The following is a 25,750-nucleotide window of genomic DNA, read 5'->3' on the forward strand; positions in this document are numbered from 1 at the left end:
CACAAAAGACAATACAAGGTAAAAATACTACTAAATAATGCACTAAAAGGAATGAGGTAAATACTATTATTTTTGAAAAGCATAAAAGTGGTTAGTCTCTCTTCACGTGAATTATGTGCTCATTCTTCAGACCCAAATAGGAAAGCAGAGTTCTGGACCAGAGCCACCCCTATGGTGCCACAATGCTTCACGTCATGTCTATTTTAGTAGATCTCTTAATTAACAGGAAGAGCGGGATCACTCTTAATCACTTAGTCTACAAAGCCAGAACATGATACATCAAATTCTTTTAAATTACTTGTGCTTTAATGCCTTTGCCTCCTATCCTGATTTGTTAATAAGTACAATTATAACAAGTTGCTGTTTACTATCTCATTGGTATGGTAGTAATTTAGCATTGCCCAATAGTCTCTAATAAGGTTAAATTATTTTGAAATGGTTTCTGTTTGGTAAAGACTGGTAACTACCCCTAGTTTATCCTACTAGTGAAGATGCTGGACAACCATAAGCAACAAAACAGAAGTTCCTTGGGCTAATATCTAATGAGTTAAGAAGAAGCAAGAAGAAAGAATAAGATGTGACTACAGCGAGAAGGTGAGATGCAGACAGAAACCTTGCCTCAGCTTTCCTGAGCTCAGTCCAGAGTCTTCCTTCTTAAACTAGGAGGGATCTTCCCAAGAGGGGATGGTATAGATGTCTTAAACCACAGGAATAATGTACCTAGCACACTTCTAAGACAAAGAAGGAAGTCAAAGAAAGCTGGGTTGAAGTCTATATAACGATGTCTGGGCCTTCTTTTTTTCTATTTTTCTTTAATTGTAGGAGAATACACATAACATAAAAATTACCATCTTAACCATTTTTAAGTGTACAGTTCAGTAAGTTAAGTAAATTTACATAGTTGTGCAACCAATCTCCAGGGCTTTTTCATCTTGCAAAACTGAAACCCTATACCCATTAAACAATAACTCCCTCTATCCTGCATTCTTTACTAACCAATCCAAGAGAGGGTCTCCTCTTCTCTCACAAGCCCCTAGTCAAAATCTGGCCATAAGCTTAATGATTTAGCCATTTGAAAACCTCATCCACTAAGCAGTCTCTGGAACTCAGCCTCTTAGGTGACCAGAACTCCCTGTGTAACTCTGGGATACTCCAATGCCAACTTTCATTAAATAAGTTACCAATGGTCTGTGCCCACACTGAGCTGACAATCTAGGCTTGGTAAGTGAAGTATAAAAAAGTCTATAAAAGGTTTGCTCTCCATTCCTTTAATCCTGAGACTCTAAACCCCTGTTCTGATTCCTGCTTTTGACAAATTTCTCAAGTAGATCAAGACGACAAAATATACTTAGAGACTTTAAAGTGGGTAACCTTGTCATCATTCCATTTCCCATGGAAAAATACGTGTCTGAAGACCAAATAGGTCTCTCAACTCTAATAAAGAGATATGGGAAGAGGAGGAAATGATGGGAAAGTTCTGGGCCAGAGTGGAAAGTCTTTCCTCATTTTTCCAAAAATGATCTTCACATAGCTTCTTCTACAACTAGTGTGTCAACAGATTCGAAGTGATGAACACGAAACTTACAAATGTCTGAAACTTTGTGACTGGTGACTGGTAAGGACACCAGGTATAAATTCAAACTCAGAATTTCAGATTTGCAAGGCATCTTAGCCATGTACTTCTCCAGACATCAGGATCCTTATATGGGAAGACTCTCTCCCGGCCCTTTCAAGTTGAAGTACAATCAAAAGAAATCATGAATTGTCAAAACATTTTCTAAGACTAAACAAACGAGAGAGATTATAACCAGGGAGGCAAACGGGTTTGTTAAATGTGCACCGGCCTGGAAATGAGACGATGGAGCATCAAGCTGCAATTTGACCACTGCCTGGCTGTGCACCTTAGGTATGTCACTTGACATCCACGATCGCTCGTTTGTTAAATACCCGCCAAAACTCCCTCCTTAACTGCCTCACAACTTTGTGTTGAGGAGCAAATAAATTAGGTATCTGTGGAGGGAGGGGGAACACGAGGAGTAACACATTCTGTGCAATCTAACTACCTACATACTTGTTCAAGTCTGAAGCTTCGCTCCACTTTGCTGGTGTCCTTTGAGGCTGCTCCACAATACATTTATAAGTGCTTGTTTTTACAAATGCCTTAGAAGACCTGTTGATTAAAAGGCAGAGTAGGAATTTTTATTGTTTAAATTTTTAAAAGAAAAAGACTATGAAACTTGCAAATGCTAATACTATACTTAAATATACCTCTAAATTTCTTACGTTCCCCCTCCATTTCTTCCTTTATATATCTTTAACGTCTTCCCATCTGACCCTTTCCTAACTCAGAAACTCGCACAAATCTCACTCACTTCTATTTAAAGCAAAAACAACAAAAAAGATAACTTCCCCTCAATCTTGTTATTCTCTCCTAACACAACTTCTCCCACTCACTCCTTCTCATCATAGGCAAGAGCTTCAAAGACGAGTTGACACCTTCCCTACATCCCCATCTCCCATTCATCTTCAGCCACCCCAGCCCGGCTCCTGCCCCAACTCCCTTGAAACCCTCTAAGCTAAAGGTCCCTGATGACCTAATGACAAAATGCAAAGGATACTTTTTAGCCTATATCCATGCAGACCTCTTTGCCAGACTCAGCTCTGTGGACCAGATTCCAGAACTTGCCCCCTCCCCTAAACCCCTTGCCATCTTGCAGGCACCATCTCATGGAGTCTTCCTCTCTCACACATCTCCACAGCACTTGCTTGAACTCTCAATCCCTCAGCCGTCCCGTCAACATCTGTGTTCCAGAAGGTTTCTTCCTCCGTTCTCTTCTCATTTGTTGCACTCTCTCTCGGAAATAGCATTTTCGATTCACAACTTCAACAACTACATATATGCTGAAGAGTCCCAGTGTACAGATCCAGCCCAGAGCTCTCTAAAGATCACACTCTTTATTTATTGCTACTTTCAGTAGTATTTTTTTTTACTTATTTTATTACAGCTTTCAAACTGAGCATTATTAATGTGGATGCAGTAGTTACCAAGGAAACTATCAGATGAGTTAGAGAATAACTCTGAGGGGGGAACACATGTTTCTGAAGCTCAGATTTCCATGAGCAGGGACATATGGAATAAAATAGTAATGCAGCAAATCAATGCCTTCAGATCCTTAAAGTTATTTTCAACTTGATCTCCATTCCTTAATCCTTATATTACTGCACCCCTTCCAAATATTGTGAGGATGAGCCCTAAGACAAACTGCCAAGTCCATGAGTGTTATGAACACACTCATAGATAGCTCAAATTTCAAATGCAAAATCCAAAATGTTAAAGATCTGCTGTATAATTTAAAGTTTAGGGGCCAGCCCCATGGCGTAGCAGTTAAGTGCGCGCTCCGCTGCTGGCGGCCCAGGTTCGATCTGGGCACGCACCGATGCACCGCTTGTCAGGCCATGCTGTAGCGGTGTCCCACATAAAGTGGAGGAAGATGGGCATGGATGTTAGCTCAGGGCCAGTCTTCCTCAGCAAAAAAAGAGGAGGATTGGCGTGGATGTTAGCTCAGGGCTGATCTTCCTCCAAAAAAAAAAAAGAAATATAAAGTTTAATAAACCTGTAAGGATAGATGGAAAGCACTTTCTCATGGTATTAAAAAATAGCTTTAACAGAATTACTTTAGTAACTGACAAAGGAACTACCTACACGTTCAAAAGAAACAACTGGTTAAATTAATTTTAGAAGCGGTGGGGAAGGAACAGTACTTACCAATTAAATGTGATATTATAAAAAGTATTTAATGGAAAGAAAAAATGTCACGATATATTAAGTTTTAGATAGGTTACTAAGGGGCTGGCCCCATGGCTTAGCAGTTAAGTGGGTGCGCTCCACTACTGGCAGCCTCAGTTCGGATCCTGGGCGTGCACCAATGCACTGCTTGTCCGGCCATGCTGAGGCGGCATCCCACATACAGCAACTAGAAGGATGTGCAACTATGACATACAACTATCTACTGGGGCTTTGGGGGAAAAAAAAAGGAGGAGGATTGGCAATAGATGTTAGCTCAGGGCCGGTCTTCCTCAGCAAAAAGAGGAGGATTGGCATGGATGTTAGCTCAGGGCTGATCTTCCTCACAAAAAAAATAAAATAAAAAATAAAATAAAAAATAAAAAAAAGTCACTAAGTAGTATATTTAATATGATCCCAATTAAGCAAAAAAAATTAATATCTCTATATATGAAGAGAAAAAGAAAGGATACACACCAAAAAAATAGTTATGGTGATGGTAATACATATTTTGTTCTCTCTTTTGTGCTTTTCCATATTTCCTGAATTTTCTACAATGAATGTTTCTTAAAATGCACTTTCAAGCCAAGGTTATGAGAAGAATATAAGTAGAAAAATAATCATAATACAATATTCAATGAAAACCCTATGGTTACATCCTTTTTGAGAAGGAAGGCTAGGAAAAAGACTGGAATGAAAGACACCAAAATTCTAACAGTCTGGATTAAAGTGGTCATAATTAGGGTTGATGTTTCTCCTTTGCTCCATTTTCCCTGATGCTTGGCAATGTGGTTATATTATTTTATAATAAAATTAATAGTTAAAAAATTTTTAAATGAAAAAGACTCAAAAGGGAGCTGTGCCCCAAAAGTTGAATTTAGTTTTGTCTCTGCTTTTATGTAACAGTGCTACCTATTCACTGGTTGCCTTAGCAGCTCTCAGTCTCCTCCCTTAATCTGTAAATTGGGCACCACACCTACTCAGGCCTCTCCCCATTCGATTGGGTTAGTAAAACACAAAGCCCTGTCCTAACATTAACATTACAATTCAGCGAAGGGTTGGACTGGTTCCCAAGAAGGCCCACACCCTCTTCCTGACCTGCTCACATTAGATGAACTGTGCTGTCCAGATGCCTGTTTTACATCAAATGATGAAAAGTAGTGGCTGCTTGTAGCCATATCCGCACGAGAAGACCTGTTAATAAAAAAGACAGAGTGAGGTTTCTATTTCTTTGTCTTACAGGAAAAGTCTACATAAATCCAAGTACGTAACACAAGCCCTTCAATTATTTAGTATATCTCACCTCCATTTCTTAGCAATTTTAAAAATCAAGTAACAAAAATCTACTCAGTTACGTGGTGACCACTCCTAAAATACAGCCCCAATAAAAAACTTATTTTTCTTTTTATTGTAAGACACAAAAAAAATTAATTGAAATCACCTCCCAAGGCTCTCCACTCAAAGATTGCATTGTATCTTGCATATATCCTTCCAGATCTTTTCGCAAGTAAATCTATACATCTATTTTTATATTTTATTAAAGTGGAATATTATTGTAAGGGAGGAAAAAGTTTTCCTCAACCCTCTTTGGATCCCTGGCTGGGTCTGAAAACTAAACTGACACAGACAGATCAACAGGAGAGAAGCATATAAATTTTATGGAAGTTTTACACGAGCCTTCACACGTGCATGGAGGCTTGAAGAAGTGACCAGAGCAGGAAGCTTTTACACATTTAGACACAGGAACAATAAATTAGTGAAGAACTGACAAGACAAAGGGGTTGGGCCATGGGTAGTAAATGGCGAAGTGGTAACTAGGAAGGTAAGAGTTAATTTAACAAGGTTTCTTTGCAGATTCTCTATGCTGATAAGAATCTGTCTCCAGTCAAAGGAGAATTTATTTCCTGCCTTTAGATAGAAAAGGGGGAATTTTTTCAGCATTTACCGCTTTATTGGATTCAGCTTGTTAAAAACAAACAAATAGCAGGTCCAAAATGGAGTCACTTGCCTCAGGACAACAAAACAAGACCTAATAGCTAACCTAATTGCAGTTTCTGCCTCTCCCAGGAATGTGACCTTTAACCAGTCAATCTGGAATTATCTGATCAGCACCCCTGAGGTGGTAATCTGCATGATGGACTCCCACCCTTCCCCCAAAGGAAGAGACTTTGCCTGAAAAGACCCACTTTGTTAGAAACTTTCTTTTTCTGCCCCCTCTGCCTACAAAAGTCTTCCATTTTGTACAGCGCCTTGGCGCTCCTTTCTTTCTTCTTGCTGGATGGGATGCTACGCAATTCACAAATCGTGGAATAAAGCCAATTAGATGTTCAAATTTACTCAGCTGAACTTTGTTTTTTAACACGCTCCAAATAATTTTTATGTCAGAGGCATATTTTGGGGTGATATAGCCTGGTTTCCTTCACTATACACTTAATTTACCCAGAATCTTCTCTTCTCAATAAATACAGAGTTGCTTTACCATAGTTACTGTCTGCACAGCATTCTGTTCAATGCAAGTGGCATAATTTGTTACCTGTCCCTCATTTTGGGCCATGTAGGTTGCTCCCAATATTTCACAATTACAAACAATACTTAATAAGCCCCTTTACTCACCTGCCTGATTATTTCCTAAGGATAAATTCTTGAGTTAAAGGGCACATATTTTGTAAAGTACTTTATTTTTAACAAACCGCTGCTTCATTTCCCATTATATATACACCACAGAATGCTGAAGTAACGTAGAGGGGGTGGACAATGATTTGGTTTGCAGAATGTTAGGCCACTTTATTGACCCAAAGCTACCTCCACAAATACACATCGAGGCAGGTCCACTCAAGAGAAGGAAAATTCCAGAGAGTTTAAGTCCTGCCATGTATTGTACTAGAATCGCCATTCACCTTAACTGTGCACAGGCCATAAAGAAGAGAGGAAAGGAGTACTGACTATCCCTTGAGGGAAGCTTTTTTTTTTTTAATTCTATGATGTACAATGCCCTCAATTAAGCAGAATTTGATTATATCCCAACTTTCAGATTTCCTAATACTCTGTACTATTTTATATTCAACATTCACCTTATCTTGAACATATCGAGTTTCCTAAATTATATACATCAGGTTAAGAGAAAATCAATGTTCTTCTTACCGGGTGGTTGGGTGTGGGGTGGTAGAAGGGAAGAAAACTCCACAAATAAAGGAAAATGTAGCTTGAAGGCAGGTTATTTCCCATCACAAGAACTTTTTACCCAGAACAGAGGAAGCACTAAGCACTTATATAAACCAGACTCTAGGGCAGCGGCTGTCATCTCTGTTTACAAGTAAAGAAAGAGGAAAAGACAGATTCAAAAGGCTTTCTGCCGTTTTGGACCATTCTTGCCCATCTGTCCTCTTACAGATTCATTTATAAAGGCTAAAAAATCATGGTCTCTGAAATGTACTGTAAAAATGTTTCCCCATTTCTCATTTGCCTTTAGCTTTAATTATAAAATTCTCCCCAATACTGAAATCTTTATCTAATCAAAACTAATCACTTTCCTTTAACATTTCTGATTTTGAGGGCATACTTAGAAAAACCTTCCCTTCACAAAGATTATATAACATAATTTTACCAGTGCTGTTACTTTTTAATTTTTAATTTCTTGATCCATTTATAATTTGCGTATATGGTATGAAATAGTGCTGTGCAGTTTTTTCTTAATCTTTTGCCATTTTTCCCAAGATAATTTTTAAAAGACCACATCTTTCCCCCAATGATTTGACATACTATATACATAAAACACTAAAATTTATTAAGTTCTGCTAAAATCAAGTCTGTGGTACCAGATAAATGCTGCATGTTTCAAAGCTACAATTATAGTATCTTTACCAGGCACAATAGCCTTGGATTTAGCAGAACTTAATAAGTATTAATAAAATAATATTAGATTTTCTTCATTTTTTTCTGAACTATAAAAGCTTAGGTTAGATCCTTCTAGTCCTTTATACTTTTATACACATGTACATGAAGTCCCAGAAATTCTATAGTATTTTAAAATTTATATTAATATCACAATAAGTATATCATGCTGTGAACCAATTTTTTATTCAACCGTATTTTTTGATACACATCTAATTTACTTATTTAAACTACCTAGTATTTCATCAAGAACCTATTTTCTCATTTTTTAATGAGAAATGTTTCAAATACATAGAGAAAATAATGTAAATAAATAAATAATATAAAATAATATAACACAACTATATCTGGAATCCATTTTGTGTACAGTGTGAGCTAAATTTAATTGTTTCCCATATGGATAGGCAATTATCCCAACACCAGTGAATAACTCATCCTTCAGCTACTCATTAGCTTGGAACTAAGACAAACGGAAGACTACATGACCTCTCAATGTCACCCTGGAGCACTGTAACAGGCCCACCCAAGGAATATTTCATTCTCTAGGGGATATCCCTTTGTTTGATTTGCTATTTACTACTGATTAAGGTCTATATTCTGTAAAATATTATGTTAACTTGTAGATTTTTTGTCTAGTAAATGTGCAAATAATTTGTCTGGTAAGGTTATAGTTTAATTGCCACGTAGGAGATAAACCAGTTTTGCATATAACAAATCTCATTCCAACATTCTTTCTTCAGTTCCCCAATTGCTCTTGGAACCAGCTGTACCATCTTGCTGATTTCGTCACTGATAAATAAATCTTTGACTTGTCCTCATTCTATAATTTTTATACTTTGACACACCGAATAACACTGCAATCTCTAACACAGGGCAAGTTTCCACATGTGCACAGGTCTGTTTCCAGGCACTCTTTTGTTCCATTCATATATTTGCCTCTCTCTGCACCAGTCACATTATTTTCATATCATGGCTTTCTTATACACTACATGCCAATGGGGTAAGTCCTCTATTAAATGCTCTTTTTTTTGGTGGTGGAGGAGAATGCTATTATTACAACTTCATTCTTATTTATGAATTTTAGAATTAGTTATTGTAAAGTTACAAGAAAAGTCCTACCATGGTTTTAACTGAGACTTCATTACATTTTTAGAGAATTTTGCAAAATGTCTTTACAATATTACATTTTCACATCCATACACATTTATTCAGGTCTTCTCTTATTTCCTTCAATCAAGTTTTTTAATATATGGAACACTGCACTGAGATACATGTAAGCTTGCAAAAAAGCCATGCTAAATATTCCTTATATTGCTTTGATTTTAGAATTTGTATCACCAAGTAAGCACAGTTACTAAAAATTTAACTGAATAGAATGACTTGCCTATTCCACTCCTGAGCATAACCTAGATGTTATAACCAGATGTTAGAAGAAATGTATTTTTAGCTAGTGAAACATATTGTTATTGGGTTGATAGAGGCTAAAAAAAACAACACGTCATATTCCAATTACAGGTTTAGTATGTTGGAAAAATATGTCCTTACTTTGTTTTTACCACTCTAATTTTTTTTAAGTTTTTAAAAAGCCTTATTGAGATACAATTCACAGTCTATACAATTCACCCATTTAAAGTATATAATCGATGCTTTTTAGTATATTCATAGAGGTGTGCAACTGTCACCACAATCTGATATTGCAATATTTTGTCACCCACAAGAAACCCTGTATCCGTCCATTAGCAGTCACTCCCCATTTCCCCCTCCACCTCTAGTCCTAGGCAACCACTAATCCACTTTCTGTATGTACAGATTTGCCTATTCTGGACATTTCATATTAATGGAATTATACAATATGGGGTCTTTTATGTTTGGCTTTTTTCACTCAGCGTAATGTTTTCAAATTTCATTCGTGTTGTTGCATGTATCAGTACTTTATTCCTTTTTATTGACAAATAATATTCCATTGTATGCATATAACACATTTTGTTTATCATTTCATTAGTTGATGGATATACGGGTTATTTCCACTTTGGGGCTATTACGAATAATGCTGCTGTTAACATTCACGTACAAGTTCTTGTGTGGACATATATTTCATTTCTCTTGGGTATATACCTAGAAGTGGAATTGCCAAGTCATATGGCAACTCTATGTTTGACATTTTGAAGAACAGCCAGACCATTTTCCAAAATGGCTGATGATTTCACATTCTTACCAGTAATGTATGAGAGTTCCAATTTCTCCATATCTTGGCCAGCACTTATTATCATCCATCTTAGTGGGTGTGATGGTATCTCACTGTGGTTTTGACTTGCATTTGCCTAATGACTAACGATGTGGAGCACCTGTTTAGGTACTGCTTGGACATTCGTGTATCTTCTCTGGAGAAATGTCTATTCAAGTTGTTTGGCCATTTTTTTAATTGTGTTGTCTTTTTATTACTGAGTTTTATACTGCTCTAATTTTTAATCACTAGGTAGAACTATTTTCAGATGAAAAGCTTACAGCTGTCTTTGTTTATATTTTTTCTCTCAGTCAAATCATAATTAGCAGAATCAATTCAAATTTCATTTCCCCAATAAATGCAACACAATGTGCAATGCTCCTGCACAATGAAATAAAAGCTAGCCCATTCAAAAAAAAAAAAAGAAAGAAAGAACATGTCAAAAATTAATAAAAAGATACTTAATATCCTTCAAGCTTTTTCATCAAAGTTAAAATCTCTCTTTAGGGGAGAAAAGAAATGAATATAGACAGGCCAACTGTTATGCTCCGGGAGGCACCATTTCTATCATCTCCAGGTGTCCCCTGGAGTCCTACATTCATGATTCCAGTGGACGTACCACCAGATTTCCAGGAAATCTACTGCTTAATATTATTGACCATATGATCAGCTTGTTTTTCTTACTAAAGAAAACTGCTCACCAGGTCAAATTCTGCCCAATGGAAGATTCCTTCAAATAGCCATTCTCATGGCCAGTGATCAGAGGAAGAGGGGAGGTGCTGTTTCTGCTGCAGCTGGGAGAGCAGGAACAGCCTAGAAATGGTGAGCATTTCCTCACCACTCTGGTCCTGTTCCTTTAGAGGGAAGATCTAAAAAGCTGGAAAAAGGCAAAGGGCAAGCACTATAAAAGGATAAAATTATTCTATTAAATGATATCCTAGTGAATTTACAAACCAGATATCCTGCCCCTAAATAATCCATGCTTAGACTTATTACAAAGCCTTCCTCAATCAAAACTCTAAACCTTCCTGTTGTCTGTAGGGCTTGAGTGATTTTTATATTCTTTCTGCTTTTCTATGTCTTTTCAAATTTTCAAAAATGATCATACACTATTTTTAATAATCAAGAAAAAAGTATATATTTTGAGCAATTTAAATGTAAATTTGTGAAGGAAATATTCAAATATTAATCTAAGGAAACACTTTCTGATCATACCTTTTATGTGGCACATAGCTTAAAATAGTTCTTCTGAAAAATATGCAAGAACAATATAATATTATTTTTAGCCCTTTCCATGTGAAGAAGTTAGACTACATCACTACTCAATGTGTTTCCAATGTAATTTTAGACCTTTTAGATCTTTTCCAAATTTTCACTACTTTGAAAAAGTCAGTTTTTAAATGCTGTGGGTTTTCTAATTTTGTCTTTTCTATTTCCTACACTGATAACATGCTTCAATGCTATTTTAAGTTTTGAACCTAAAATAGCTCTAATTCTAAATTCCTGAATTGCTTTCAAATTTATTACTTTATATATACATTTATGATCTCAATCTGATTTTCAATGTTTCTACCTGTGCTGAAAATGAACTATGATTTATTTCTTTTTTTTTGTGAGGAAGATCAGCCCTGAGCTAACATCCATGCTAATCCTCCTCTTTTTGCTGAGGAATATCGGCTCTGAGCTAACATCTATTGCCAATCTTTCTCCTTTTTTTTCCCCCAAAGCCCCAGTAGATAGCTGTATGTCGGAGTTGCACATCCTTCTAGCTGCTGTATGTGGGACGTGGCCTCAGCATGGCCGGAGAAGCAGTCCGTCGGTGTGCGCCCGGGATCCGAACCTGGGCCGCCAGTAACGGAGCGTGCGCACTTAACCGCTAAGCCATGGCAGCAGCCCTATGATTTATTTCTTTTTGGAAGGAACTGGCCCTCACAGGCACCCTAGTGCTGGTAATCAGCAGGCATTAGCATGGGCTCTCTACACCTCCCCATTTCCATCTTTGGCAGATCAGAAAAATGCAGTGCACAGAGCCTGTGTGCATGTCAGCAAGCTATCTTCCAAGTGTCCCCCTAGCCCTGTATGAAGGATGGGGAGTGACAGGTCCAGGAAAATAGATGGATTCATGACTGTTTGAACAGCTTCACTGGAAAGGTACTGCCCTTTACCCTGTCTGATTTTACATTTTTATCAGAAACTGGGATTAAAACAGAAAAAACAAGCTAACTAACTCAGCAGAAAAAATAAAGCTGGGAAAGATAGCAGGGAATGGACCATAATCTAAAAAAGATAATGCACTAAATGGATGGGTTAATTTAGTAAGCTAAATTTAATTTTCACTCATAAAACATCTAGGAGCACCATATTGCAGGCACTGTTATCAGGTATTACATACATAAAATCATACAGCTCTCAAAGATGATATCTGAGTGAGAATAAATGATAAGTTCCTGAATTTGGATCAAAAATCCAATTGAATAAAAGGAGGATAAAAAAGATGTTACTTAACAACATGGTAGTAAAAGTTAAGAATTATTTAAAAGGGAACTTATAAACACAATAGGATGTTAACCCTGATCCAACTTAAGCTGTATTAATAAAAGCGATGTATCTAGAATGAGGAAAGTGATAGTCTGTCCTAAATTTCTTTTAATTAGCTCTTTTTTAAATATATATGTCTCTCCATCAGTGTGTAAACTCCTCGATTGTATCACAGGCTCCTAGCAGAGTGCCTTGCAAGTGGAAACTTTCAATGAGATGGTGCTGATAGACTGACCAGATAAAAGGACAAAGGAATGAATGGAGGATAGCACCACTCTCGCTTCATCAGACCAACAATACCTGGCCCGTCTGATGTTCTAGACGCACCCTTACAAGAAGGCCAACAATTGGGAATGCAACAAGAAGCCAACAGCCAGGGAGAGAAAGGACTCAAAGCCAGTTCAACAGAAGGAAGAGTTCAAGGAAGTGGAGAAGCTTCACATGGAAGGAAGAAGAGTTGGAGGAAAGCAGAGAAAAGGAAAGAACATGAAGGCTTTTTCCAGACATTCCCCTCCCCTGTTCACTTGGAAGCTTCCAATACACCCTTCCAGCCTACGTTCTCTGGAGCTACATCCTACTCCCAAATGACTCAGAAAAATACATAATAATGTGTATACAGAAAGAGAAGAATAAAACAAATGTGGCAAAATGTTAAAAATGGATTATGGGTACACAGAAGTTCTCTGTATTATTCTTTTATTTTTTTCTCTAAATTTGGAATTATTGCAAAATGAGAAGTTTTATTTTTAAAGACAGCTTAGATGATCCTATAGTAAGGGGCAGAGACAGAGATCAAATGGGAGCAGCCAGTGGACCTTGGGCACCTGTGGACCAGCCAATGCCAGTGGAGAATGCCAAGCCCTCAGGGTCATGAGCACACCAACAGGTCCAGCCATCACAGGTGCTTCAGTGGCAGAGGCAGTAAGGACAGAGGTCAATGCAAAAACAACTGGATGAGGCTGTCAACCAGAGAGCAACACCCACAGCAGGGCTCCATCCCTACAGCACTTCATCCTGCACCCAGATGCTATCTGGGAAGGAGGAGAGGGAGGGGGAACCTTCAAGAAGGGAGATGTAAGCCTGACGCCGAGTTTAAATTTTTATTTGACCAGGCATATCTCTCTTCCACTCTCCCAAGAAAACCTGAGTCACTCCAAGAGACTGTTTGAAATGTGAACAGATGATGTAATCTTTAATTGACAACTTAATGTTTTTTCCCATTCTCAATGGGGATGAGAGTTCTAGGGCAAAGTGAGAATAGTTGAAAAGAAGAGAAGTTCATCTTCGTATAAAATATAAAGTGTGCTTCAGACCCTACTCACTAAGAAAACGGAGGGACAGAAAAAAGAAACTACCCCAAGAGAAGCTGCTTTCCTTGCCCACAGTCACAGCAAATCACACAGAGTGGGAACTAAAACCAGAGCCTGTATCTTTTCAAATTCTTTCCTTGGGCAAAGCAAATTGTACTCCTTCACATTATTTAAAACAAACAACAATGGAATGGTAGACGGGCAAGAGATACATACAGCTCCTGTGTCATTTTGTTGGCTTTCTTTGCTGAATTTTTTTTAATTAAAAAAGAAATCCCTTCCCTATTGGAGGTTTCTCTTATTTCTAACAGAAAACTCCTACCTAATCTATTAATTATCCTTTCTTACCACCCTACCATAGTGTGATTTAGGAGAAAGCTGGGACACGAGGCAAAACGCTGGGTTTCTAGCCTAGGTGTGCTGGTCACTGGCAAGCAGTGTGACTATGGATCATTCGCTCCCTTCTATAGGCCTCAGAGTCCTCATCTGCAAAAACAGAGAAGGGATGCACATCATAGAAACAGAAAGTAGAATGGCGGCTACCAGGGGCTGGGGAGAGGGAGGAGTGGGGAGTTATCATTTAATGGGTACAGAGTTTCAGTTTTACAATATGAAAAGAGTTCTGGAGACAGATGGTGGTGATGGTTGCACAACATTATGAATATATTTAATACCACCAAACTGTACACTTAAAAATGGTTAAGATGGTTAAGTTTATGTTACATGTATCTTACCACAATAGAAAAATTGGGGGGGAAAAAGCATATACACACAAAAAAAGCCAGAGAAGGGATAACAATAGCAGCCCTGTCTACCTCACAGGGATGTCATGAGAAGAAAATGCGTTCCCTTCTGTAAAACCACTTTTTCAGCTGAAACATCGCATAAATGTGGTACCGATGTTGTTAAAGGAGTTAAGTGACTGGGGCCAAGAACTTTCCATTAGACCAACCATTACATTCTTGCTACTCAGCAGTTCGGCATTTCCTCCATCACCAGGGAGAGGCCACTTAAGCAGCCCTTTGCCATTTTCATTCTGTAGGGATGCAGATATTTTCAGGATGCAGAGCAAATGCAGGTTTTCAGTGTGACACTGAAGCAGGGAGGGGGGTTGTCTGTCATTTCCTTTAACACATCACAACCATAAACAAAAAGGAAAACAAAGAAATTTTTAAAAAGCAATGCGGAAAACGTTTTCCTTTCATTTGGCTCAAGATCCATGAGGGAAAGAAAAAATAAAGGCTGCCCAAAAGTCATTTTTTCAGGCTAGATAATGTATCTCTCCTCTGGGTTCCTTGGTCAGAATTTAAAACTCATCATAGTGTGATTATTGGTTTACTTTTTAGTTGTGGTGAGTAGATTATGAGCTTTTTCAGGACGCGAACTCTTTGTCTTAGCCCATAGATGTTCAACGAGTTTTTGATGAATGAACAACGTGTGTGTGTGTGTGTGTGTGTGTGTGTGAGGAAGACTAGCCCTGAGCTAACATCTGTTGCCAATCCTACTCTTTTTGCTGAGGAAGATTGGCCCTGAGCTAACATCCGTGCCCATCTTCCTCTACTTTACATGGGACGCCGCCACAGCATGGCTTGACAAGCAGTGCGTCGGTGCACGCCTGGGATCCGAACCTGCGAAGCCCGGGCCGCCGAAGCAGAGCGCGTGCACTTAACTGCTATGCCATTGGGGTAGCCCCTGAATGAAATTTTTATTGATTCTATATTGGCACCCTTGTGCCAATACAAGTCTCGCTATTTGGCATTTTATGTCACATATGTAGATCACGGAAAGTACCCAAGAATATATTTTCACAGAGACCTTCATTTAAAAACAAGCAGCTTTCAGTAAATAGGAGGGCTTTCCCCACAAACATCTATTACGTAATACAAGCAAAACAGAAGGGGAAGCATATAAATACTCAAGGAATTAACCCTAAAGCTTCATTTTCCTTAGCTCTTCAACGTGTGGCTGTTTTCACAGTTTTTGTACTGCATTTATTCAGCCTGTGATATCAAGCAGGTACACAAAATGGTTTTGCAATACAGGGATTCTATTGCTTTAAAAAAAACAAAAACAAAAAAATCTAAACTAACATTAAGGAGGGGTGATGGCATATAAATGCCATATATTAAGGCCTGGTTTGCTAGATCAGGGAAAGGCTCAAATTCTGCCCCACCCACCAACCAAGAAGACAATGACTATAGCCCAAATCACAAGAGAAATTCAAGTCTTGGTCCCACACTTCCCTGCTTTCTAAAATGCAGTCACCTGCTATGACTTGAAATAAGATATCCCATAACCCTAAAATCCTAAAACAATCACCAAAGAAATCCACTCATACCACTTGAATGGTCACTAAAGACTTTCCACACCTGCGGACTGATGAGATATCAAAAGAAAAGCAAACCATGCATGAAACTCAAATCCAACTCATGTTCATGGACTCTGCCCATATATGCAGTCCTGCCCTTTCTGAAATGAGCCAAAGACACAAGAGTAAATGTGGTGTTAAAAAGCGGAAAGCAGGGGCCGGCACCGTGGCATAGCCATTAAGTGCATGCGCTCTGCTGCTGGCGGCCCAGGTTCGGATCCTGGGCGCACACTGATGCACTGCTTGTCAGGCCATGCTGTGGCGGCGTCCCATGTAAAGTAGAGGAAGATGGGCACGGATGTTAGCTCAGGGCCAATCTTCCTCAGCAAAAAGAGGAAGATAGGCAATGGATATTAGCTCAGGGCTAATCTTGCTCACAAAAAAAAAAAAAAAAAAAAAAACAACCAAGCATTTTTCACGGCACATGTATCCAGGAGTGCACTGTGGTTTAGCTTAAAAAAAAAAAAGGAGGGGGAGGGGGCTGCCTACATTCCCCCAGTCAACCTATGGCTAAGGGACACCACACAACAGCTTCAGGGAGCTCGGATCTGCCAACTTTCAGCACGATGAAACCACGGTCAGCACTCTGAATGACCTTGGGCAACTCATTTAACCTTTGTGTACCTTGTCTTCCTCATCAGTTAAATGGGAGTGACGAGACCAACTAATACGGCTGTCGTTGAAGATAGGAAGACAGACTTACCATAGGTACTGGGCCTGGCAGAGAAGACTCTTAAAAAAGATCCTAGCTTATTTCTTCTCTACGAAGACATGAAAATGATGACACAGCAAACAGGTGCTAAACCTCCCTCATTGCTTTGTTCAAGAAACCACACAGAGCCTCAAAATGCCCTATCTTGTGACAGTCCTCAGAGCCTTCTGCTAATCAAATGAGAGATCTGATGCAAAAAATGGGAGATTAAAAATTATACAAGTCGTAAGTGGGTTGTTTCCTATAAGTTTGTTTATAAGTCACTGGGTTAGAAATCAAAATTTATTTTCTATAAAAACAATGATTGATATTTATATCAATACATAGCTATATGCATAAGTGTTGTGTGTATATATATACATGCATATATACACACACACACACACACACACACATATACACACATACGAATATGCACACATATATGTTAAATTCTCAACCTAAGCCATAAAAGCCTATTTAGGTCCTAAATTATTAATAACTCTGGCCAGAGCCTTAGAGCCAGGGGCAGCAAGGTGTCATATTACAGGACTAGGGAACACTTCCCCTCTCCCAACCCCCACACTGTGGCCAGGGAGTCCTGTCTAAATACAAATCCACATAATCCTCATGAGGAAAACACTTCAGTGGCTTGTCACTGCCCTTGCCACAGTCCCTTGGCAAGGCACCGCTGGCATCTGTCTTCCTCTGACCAGCCTATCCTCACTAGAACTACAGGCCTCCCAAGCTTCTTGGCAAACTCTGAAGAGATCACGGTGAAGGAGATCAGAGTATGTCATCCCAAAATATGCCACTTTGGCATAAAGATTGTTTTGAGCTGAGGGTAATTAGCTCTCTGCCCTCCCCCTTTCTATCTAACAGCAGGGCATAAATTTCCCTTTGTAAAGGTGTCCCCCTCTCCCATATCAGGAAGAGAACTATCCCAGAGATAACTCTCATCACCTGAAAGGACTCTTATTTGCCTAACAAACATTACTAAACTATCCTTATTTACCACACATTTCCTAGTCATTTTCCCATAACTTATCCCCATCCAGAAGCCCAAAACCCCTTTCCTTTTGTCTAGCCTCTTCTCCACACTTTACCATCCTTTGTTAAGATGGTATATAAGCCCCAAATTCTAACCACCTCAAGGCACATTTGTGAACTCCCATGTGTATGTATGTAATTAAACTTGTTTTTCATTTCTCTCGCTAACTTGTCTTTTGTCCATTTAATTAGCAGGGCCCCAGGGAATGAACCTAAGAGGGTAGAGGAGAAAGTTGTTCCTCTCCTACAATGGTCTCTCATATCTCAGGGCCTTTGCACTTACTAATAAACCCTCCTGCTATACCCAATTGCCCCCAGTATCTAGCAATGTCTGTGTCAATTAAGACATCTCTTCCTCCATGAAGCCCTACCAGGTCAGCATCTCCCCAGACTCCTGTCCCTCACCCAAGGGTAGGTTTGTCACCCCTCATCTTTGCTCCCACAGAACCCTGCCTTCTCCATCCCACAGCATTTACCCCCCTACGCCCCAAAGACAGAGTTTCTTGTCTGTTTCCCCCAATAAACTGTAAGTGCCTGAATGAATATTAATAAGCCAAGATATATGCTTTGTTAAAAAAAAAAAAAATCTGACCTAATTCACTGTCAAGTAATAACCATCAGGCAGCACAGGGAGACCTCCGACTCAGGGCTGTCAGGGCAGGCGGCTTAGGTCTGCCAGGGGTTCTTCTTCAGAACCAAGACCAGCCCAACACCTCTTCAGATCCAGGCTCCTGTCGCTAGTATTTTGGTTTTGTTTTGTTTTGTCTATTTGGTTGGTTGGTTTTGGTCTGTTGCTCACTTTCAATTCTGGTTTCGGTTTCTTAGTGTCTTCTAAGATGCTGTAATGGAATGAATGGTGACTAGGAAATCAGGAAACCTAGTTACTGGCCCCATTTTAACTATGTATGATCTCTATCCTCATTCTCTTCCCATCTGTAAATTGAGGGAAGAGTATAAGAATGGTTCCTAAATCCAGCTGCCCACTGTCACCAGGGAAGCCTGTGATAAACAATTTCCCCTCTGGAGCTCAGGTAACTCTCATGAGCAGCCTGGTTTGGGGACCCCCAGAAGGGACAGAGATTTGAAATCAAGTCACAACTGGGATTGAGTTCTAATTCCTTCCCTCACTTCCTGTGTGACCTTAGGCAAATTACATAACCTCTCTGTACTTGCTTTACTCGCTCATTACAGCAGTAAAAGTAGCTAGTTTACAGGGTTGAAGGGAAGATTAATGTACACAGAATACCAACTATTGGCTGGCCCACGGCAGATGCTCAGGAAATGATAGTCAAGGCCCCTTCCCCTTTCTGTATTTTCACAGCACCCTGTCACATCTCTGCCACGGCCCTTAAGAGCTTCCAGACGGCGGGGCATCTCTGCCTTATTCTCCACCCCAACCCTGGTACCCAGCAGAGTGCCCATGATAATACCCAGCATTACAGCAGATGCTCAATAAATAATTATTGAATTAATGAATCAATAACTTACTAGAATAGACTAACATAACCAATTTCCCTTCCTCTCCCACTAGACTACAGTGTGAGCTCCTCCAAAGCAGGGACCATTTCTTATTTACTGATCTAAAACCAGCACTTAATACAGTGCCTATCACATGCTTGTTGAACTAATTAAATTATTTCCAAAATATCTTTCCAACTCAAGCATTCTAAGGATCTGTGGCTTCAGAAGATCTGGGGCAGAATTAGTTGCAACTATTTGTATGTCTTGTATATGTCTGGCCACAAAGTACCTATATTTCTACAGTCGAAAAACTACCACAATTGTAAGGAAATAATTAGGTAGTTTTTGAATGCCCACCTCAACTGCTAAAAATATCTGCCCCAGGAGGAAAGATACAACATCGTGTTCAGCAGCATCTCCTAGAGCCTGGCAAACGCTTTGCAACAAATGTAAACATTTCTTGAATGAATGAATGGAATGAATGAACAAATATAATTTTTTTGCAAGTCTGGGGAAAGCAGAATTTCCTATTTTTAGGAATCCTTCCTAATTAAATTCAAAGTTGCTGCATTTAGGTATGACAAAATGTTTAAAAATAAAAACCACACGTTTGAGCTCTGGGAGGTGGAGTGTTCCTTTCTTAAAATCCTTGATTTATTTCACGCTACAGGAAATCAACCCAAGTCCTGGCAGCCACAAAGCTCATATAATAGGTCACCCTAAATCAACCATATTCTGCATCTACAAAGATGACTGTTACCAGTTGGTGTTTAAAAGTATTTTGCCTAGTGACCTCTGAACATATCAACTTTTAGAAACCACTTTAGCTAATGTGATTTTAAGATAAAGGAATGAGATCAGTAACCAAATAACAGGAATCAGTTCACTAAAATAATAAGACTTTTATTTAACAAAGACAAATCAAGAACATATAGGGGTTATGGTGGGAACCAACATTTAACCTCTACCTTTACAAAACGTTCAAAACTGATTCAATAATAATTCAGCAAGGACAGAGTTGTAGCCTCCAGTGAATTCCAAATGGGGAAACTGGGACACAATGACTAGGGGCAGATGTTTAGACTAAAGGGTCTGCGTCACCAGAAAAAAATGGCACCGATTCAAAGGTACAATTAGTAAAGCGTGGGCATGCAAAGGTCACTTTTTGGTAACTCCCATTTTCTGTAATCTGCTACAGAGACACAGGCTGAAGCCGACAGGGCACAGCAAGAGGTGAAATCTACGACTATCAACCCAACCACGCGATACTGAGCGCATGCCTCTGTACTTCATCTTTCTTTAAGGTTTTAATCACCCTATCAAAACAAATCCCTATAATGAAGCCAGCAAAGGACATAAAACAAACACAGTGAATACAAAGTGAGCTGTTCTCATCTTTCCATTGTTCTGCAGCCCCATGCACACCTTGCAGCACCAATAAACCAGCCACGGCATCCAGGGAAGAAGGCATCCTCTGCGCAGCAAGATTTGCTGTTTTCTCCGATATCACCCCCTTAGGGAGTTAACCAAAGGCGGGTGGCGGAGGGAGGACAGCCCTGGCAAGCTTGACATGAAGGCTTTAATGAAGACAATGTCAGCTAACAAAAACTGCAGGTCTCCAATGAAATTTAACTCCGATTTTTTTAATTGGCATAGCTTTCCTTAAATTAAATCCTCACAGATCTAAAGAGAACGTTGCAATCATACCCCCAGGAACAGCTAAATAAATGCAACATACTCACAGATTTAGAGCAGCTGTAACTTTGGAGGAATGAATCTAGCCCCACTGTGAAGATGCCTTTCCCCTCTCTTCTACCAGATTTTTTAAAAGCCAACGAAAGGAAGAGACAATCCTCAATTTAAAAGCCAATAAAAATCCTCAATTTCCGTTTTATTTCTTGGTCTCCAGTGAGACTCTCAATTATCAGGCATGAGAAAAGAAGTTGCCGAGGCGGCTGACAGCATCCCAGAGCAGAATTTAAGACATGTCAGTTAAAGTGGCAGCTACACGCACTGCTGTAGCTGATGCTTCTGCAAGAAGGGATGCCGGGAGATTTTTTTTTCCCCCAATCTCTGCTGCAGCCTAATTCTAATCCATCACTGTTTAATTATCCTAGGGAAACAGGCCAGAAAAATACAAATGGTCCGAATTTGTTAAATCTGCAGGGTCTTTTAACGATTTTTCACCTAATCCAGGGATTCACCTTCATCTAAAGAGGGCCAATTGAGAAATAAAATTAATTTCCTCTTTTGTTTTAAGGAAATTGTAAGAGCAGGTGGATATTCCTTGGTTAGAGTTGGAGTTTATATCCCACAGACTTATTTAAAACACTAAATAAGGGAAAATCAAGTTCTCTAAAGTTTTTCAGCTAACAGGTTAAATGCAAAAAGTTAAATTAGTGAAGTGAATTAAATACACATATGACCTAACAGTCACACCAATGTAGCTGGAAACAGCACTTGAAAGCCTTAAGTGCTACGCCGCAGATGAGAACTGAACCACTGCTATGATGGAGCTCACCATTTTATCTGATTATAAAAGTATCAGGTACTGTATTCTGATATTTCCTGATTATAAAGTAATAAACTCTTCGGAGAGAACTGGAAAACGAAGAATAGAATTCAAACCAGCCATAATCTCATAACCCAGAGATAACCACTGTTAATATTTTACAATATTTACTTCTAGTCTTCTTCCTCCATATATATACATATACATTTTTCTTTAACAGTATTGTTTAACATGTTGTAGATTACGTTTTTCACACAGCATTACGTTATGATTATTTACCCATAAATGTGACCCATTTCTAAAAGGGCTCCAAAGAGTCAGCATATGCAGTGAGAGTCAGTCAACACATTTTTGTGTGCCTACTACGTGCTGGGCATGGGGGATACAGAAGTGAGCAGAGCACATGTGGTCCCTGCTCCCTTGGAGCTCTCAGTCCAGCAGGGAAGCCAGATATTCACCAAATGATAGCAAATGTGACAGGTACTGTGCTCCAAAGGAGAACTATAGGACACTTTAGAAATACGTGCGAGAGCTGGTCTTGTGAAGGTCAGGGTTTCTCAAGGGAAGTCAAGCCCAAGTACAAAATTATTAGTACAGTGTATTTCACACCTCCATTTTCCCATCAACATAAATATCTTTTATCCAATATTCTTTTCTCCTATGTCAAAAGAAACTAAGTCCAGCTATATTTTTTGTAAATAATGTGTAATATGTAAGAAAATTACTGATCTAATTTGTTTTGAACATAACCTTTGACAAATTACGAAAGGTAGGCCACCCAGGTAATTTCAACATCCCTAAAACAGTGAGTTACCACATGTTTCTAAGAAATCTTCCACCTAAAATTAACTTAGCCATGCTCGGAATCTCATAAAGGGTAAAAGACTCTTTGAGCATGTTAGAAGAAATACGACAATTTGACACGGATCTGTCATAACCGTCTTGATGCAATCTAAGGAAAAAAAAACACCAAAGAGCAAAATAAGTTATGTAGATTCTGGAGGTGACCAAGGTCAACATCAAGAGTGATAAATCATGCTGATAGCATGTACCCTTGATATGATATGATGAAAATGTCACTTTATCTCTGTGGTCTTTCTCCCAAAAACCCATAAGCCCAGTCTTACCATGAGAAAAACACCAGACAAATTCCAACAGAGGGGCATTCTACAAAATATCTGACTAGTACTCCTCAAAACTTTCAAGGTCATCAAAAAGAAGGAAAAGCCTGAGAAACTGTCACAGCTAATTAGGTAGAAACTAAGTGAATCTGAATAAAGTATAGACTTCAGTTGGTGATAATATATTGATATTGGTTCATTAATTGCAATAAACTATGTAACTAATATAAGATGTTAATAACAGGGGACACTAGGTATAGGTATGGCTCTGTACTATCCTCTCAACTTTTCTGTAAATCTAAAACTGCTCTAAAAAATAAAGTCTATTTTTTAAAAAATTCTCTTTCTCAAATTGAAAGTAACTTTATTTTTTCTGATCATTAGTAAAACATATCCCATAAAAATTCTGACAATGCAAAAAGGTATAAAGGGGACTTTTTGAAATTATAAATACTCTGTAATCTCACCACGCTGAGATAACCAATCCCCCAAAACATAATTGTGCATGTGTATTGCTCTATCACACATGCTATTTTTAGCTGTATTAGGCTGAACAATGGCCCCCAAAGATATTCCATACCTCATATGAGAAAAAGAGACTTTGCAGCTATCATTAAATTAAGGATCTTAAAATGGGGAGATTATCCTGGATTATCTGAGTGGGCCCTAAATGTAATCACAAGCATCCTTGTAACAAAGCAGGCAGGGAGATATTTGACAGAGAAAGCAGAAGGTGATGTGACCATGGAAACAGAGTGATTTGAAAATACTATGCTGCTGGCTTTGAAGGCAGAGGAAGGGGCCATGAGCCAAGAAATGCACGAAGTATAGTTCTTGAGGCTGGAAATAGGAAACAAAATGGATTCTCTCCTAGAATCTCCCAAGGAGATTGGTTTTGATTCAGTGAAACCCATTTCGAACTTCTGACCTCCAGAACTGTAACAGAATAAATTTGCGTTGTTTAAGCCATCAAGCTTGTGGAAATTAGTTACAGCAGCCATAGGAAACTAATACAGTTGCCTTACTGATCTGTGTTTCTTCTTTTCAGTTGTCTGCCGATATCCTTTTGCCAATTTTTCCATCAAAGTGTTCTCTTTCTGGATCTGTTTTTTGGTATTGACCCTCTTTCATATATGCTCAAGTCTTTTCCCAGTTAATTCTCTTTTAACTGGGTTGATGAGTGTTTCATCATAATGGTCAAAACTATCTATCTTTTTTCCTGATGGTATCAGACTTAAAACATACTTTCCAACCCAAAGAATACAGAATTATTTGCCTTAATTTGCTTTCAATATTTAAGCAATAAAATCTCCAATTTTTTTTCTTCATTACTTAGAACCATACAAAGCTATACATCCCCACACTCGTGTCCCCCCACCCTGAATTCAGCCTCTGGACCAGCATCGACACTGAGACTTGGGTGGAGAACAAGTGTTAAGGAAGGAGACGGGAGACTTCCTGGAGACCGCCATCCATACCCACACCCCCTCTGTCAAGTCTCTCCCTGCAAACTAACTCAACGCCTGATGTAGAGATTATGCTTGACAAACATTTCTTAAACCATGCAAAGCAAGATGTTCATCTTATCCCTAGTCTGATGAGGTGGGTCTCAGAAATGGAGGAATGGTCAAGGATAATGGTCAAGGTCATTTCTCAAATATTTGTTAAATTTTACAAAATGTTTTCTTTTCTTTTATGCTTTTACTTTTTTTTTACTGGTTTGTAAAGTAAATTGTAAGACTGCATGGAAATAGCTATATCAAAATTTCTTACACCTTGGGAGGAACAGCGGCTTTACAAAAATAGCAGTGCTCCCATTATGACATGACACATTAAGTAATTGGTATGTATATTGCACTACATCTGCTTTACACTGCAGTTTTACAAAATGCTTTCAAATAAATTCTTTCATAGGTTAAAGACACAAATTACAAAATACTTTTTTTACTTACACTGAATTGTCTGAAAAGACATCATTAGACTATTTTAGTGACTAAGTTCCATTGAAAATATAGGGTCCATCTATGTATCTAAACATTAAAGCTGTACTGAGACAATGAGAATGATCTTTCAAAATATATATGCTTTAAATTGTTGATCATGGAATTAATTTTCTTGTAGTAACTACACAGAATTATTTTAATCAAAGCAAACAATACATTGTTGGTATAATTTCTTTTAAATTGGGGCCAAATTTTTTTAACGGCAAAGAATCTTTTAAATCAATGGGGGATTTGACACAGAACTTTATATACATACACACTTCTTTTTTAAACTGCATAAAAGTCAAGTCAAGCTACCCTTGCAGAAAACTTTCTTAACTGCCAAAATAAATAGAAACCACAAGTTTACAACTGTTTTGCCCACAGGGGAGACCAAAACTATGCTTATACCTCTAAAAATGCTAATTCATCACAGCTACATGAGCGTCAACATTTTTTCTAGTTATAACATTCTGCTTACAGGTAATAAAAAATTACTCCTTGCTGGCTTGAATACCTTCACTCTGGACAATAAAAATAAAATAAATGACACAAATTACTTTACACAATAATAAAAGTCATACATAAATCCCCAAATACCTCTTCAGTTTTAAGCAATTCCAGATTAGATTTATTAGTGGCTATTAAGTCTTCAGACTATTATTAAATGTGTATGATACATGATATCGAACTACACATAATTCATAAATGTACCTAACTCAAATATCACTCCACCTTCAAGGAATCCTACTCATGATGCTCTACAAACATGACGACACAAAATGAGGAGAGTAGGAAGAAGGGGAGCGAGGGAGAGC

At 38.6% G+C, this 25,750-nt stretch overlaps 1 protein-coding gene across 7 annotated transcripts in view; it reads right to left on the reverse strand.

Annotated features, from left to right (window-relative positions):
* TTC39B (tetratricopeptide repeat domain 39B) overlaps positions 1–25,750 on the reverse strand; it is a 134,494-nt gene that overhangs the window by 63,397 nt on the left and 45,347 nt on the right. For 4 of the 7 annotated variants that reach the window (XM_014792402.2, XM_087444615.1, XM_087444608.1 and 1 more), the window contains 2 exons: positions 4,883–4,978; positions 2,072–2,170 (listed from right to left, as the gene is read on the reverse strand). In XM_014792402.2, the coding sequence (XP_014647888.2) occupies positions 2,072–2,170; positions 4,883–4,978 (195 nt within the window). Of the gene's footprint in view, positions 1–2,071; positions 2,171–4,882; positions 4,979–6,925; positions 7,222–25,750 lie in introns of those variants that run through there. The other 3 variants (XM_087444614.1, XM_087444611.1, XM_087444609.1) reach the window with 2 other exon arrangements.

This window comes from Ceratotherium simum, chromosome 20 (genome assembly GCF_057802395.1).
Source record: "Ceratotherium simum simum isolate JZ-2026a chromosome 20, ASM5780239v1, whole genome shotgun sequence".
Taxonomy (NCBI): domain Eukaryota; kingdom Metazoa; phylum Chordata; class Mammalia; order Perissodactyla; family Rhinocerotidae; genus Ceratotherium; species Ceratotherium simum.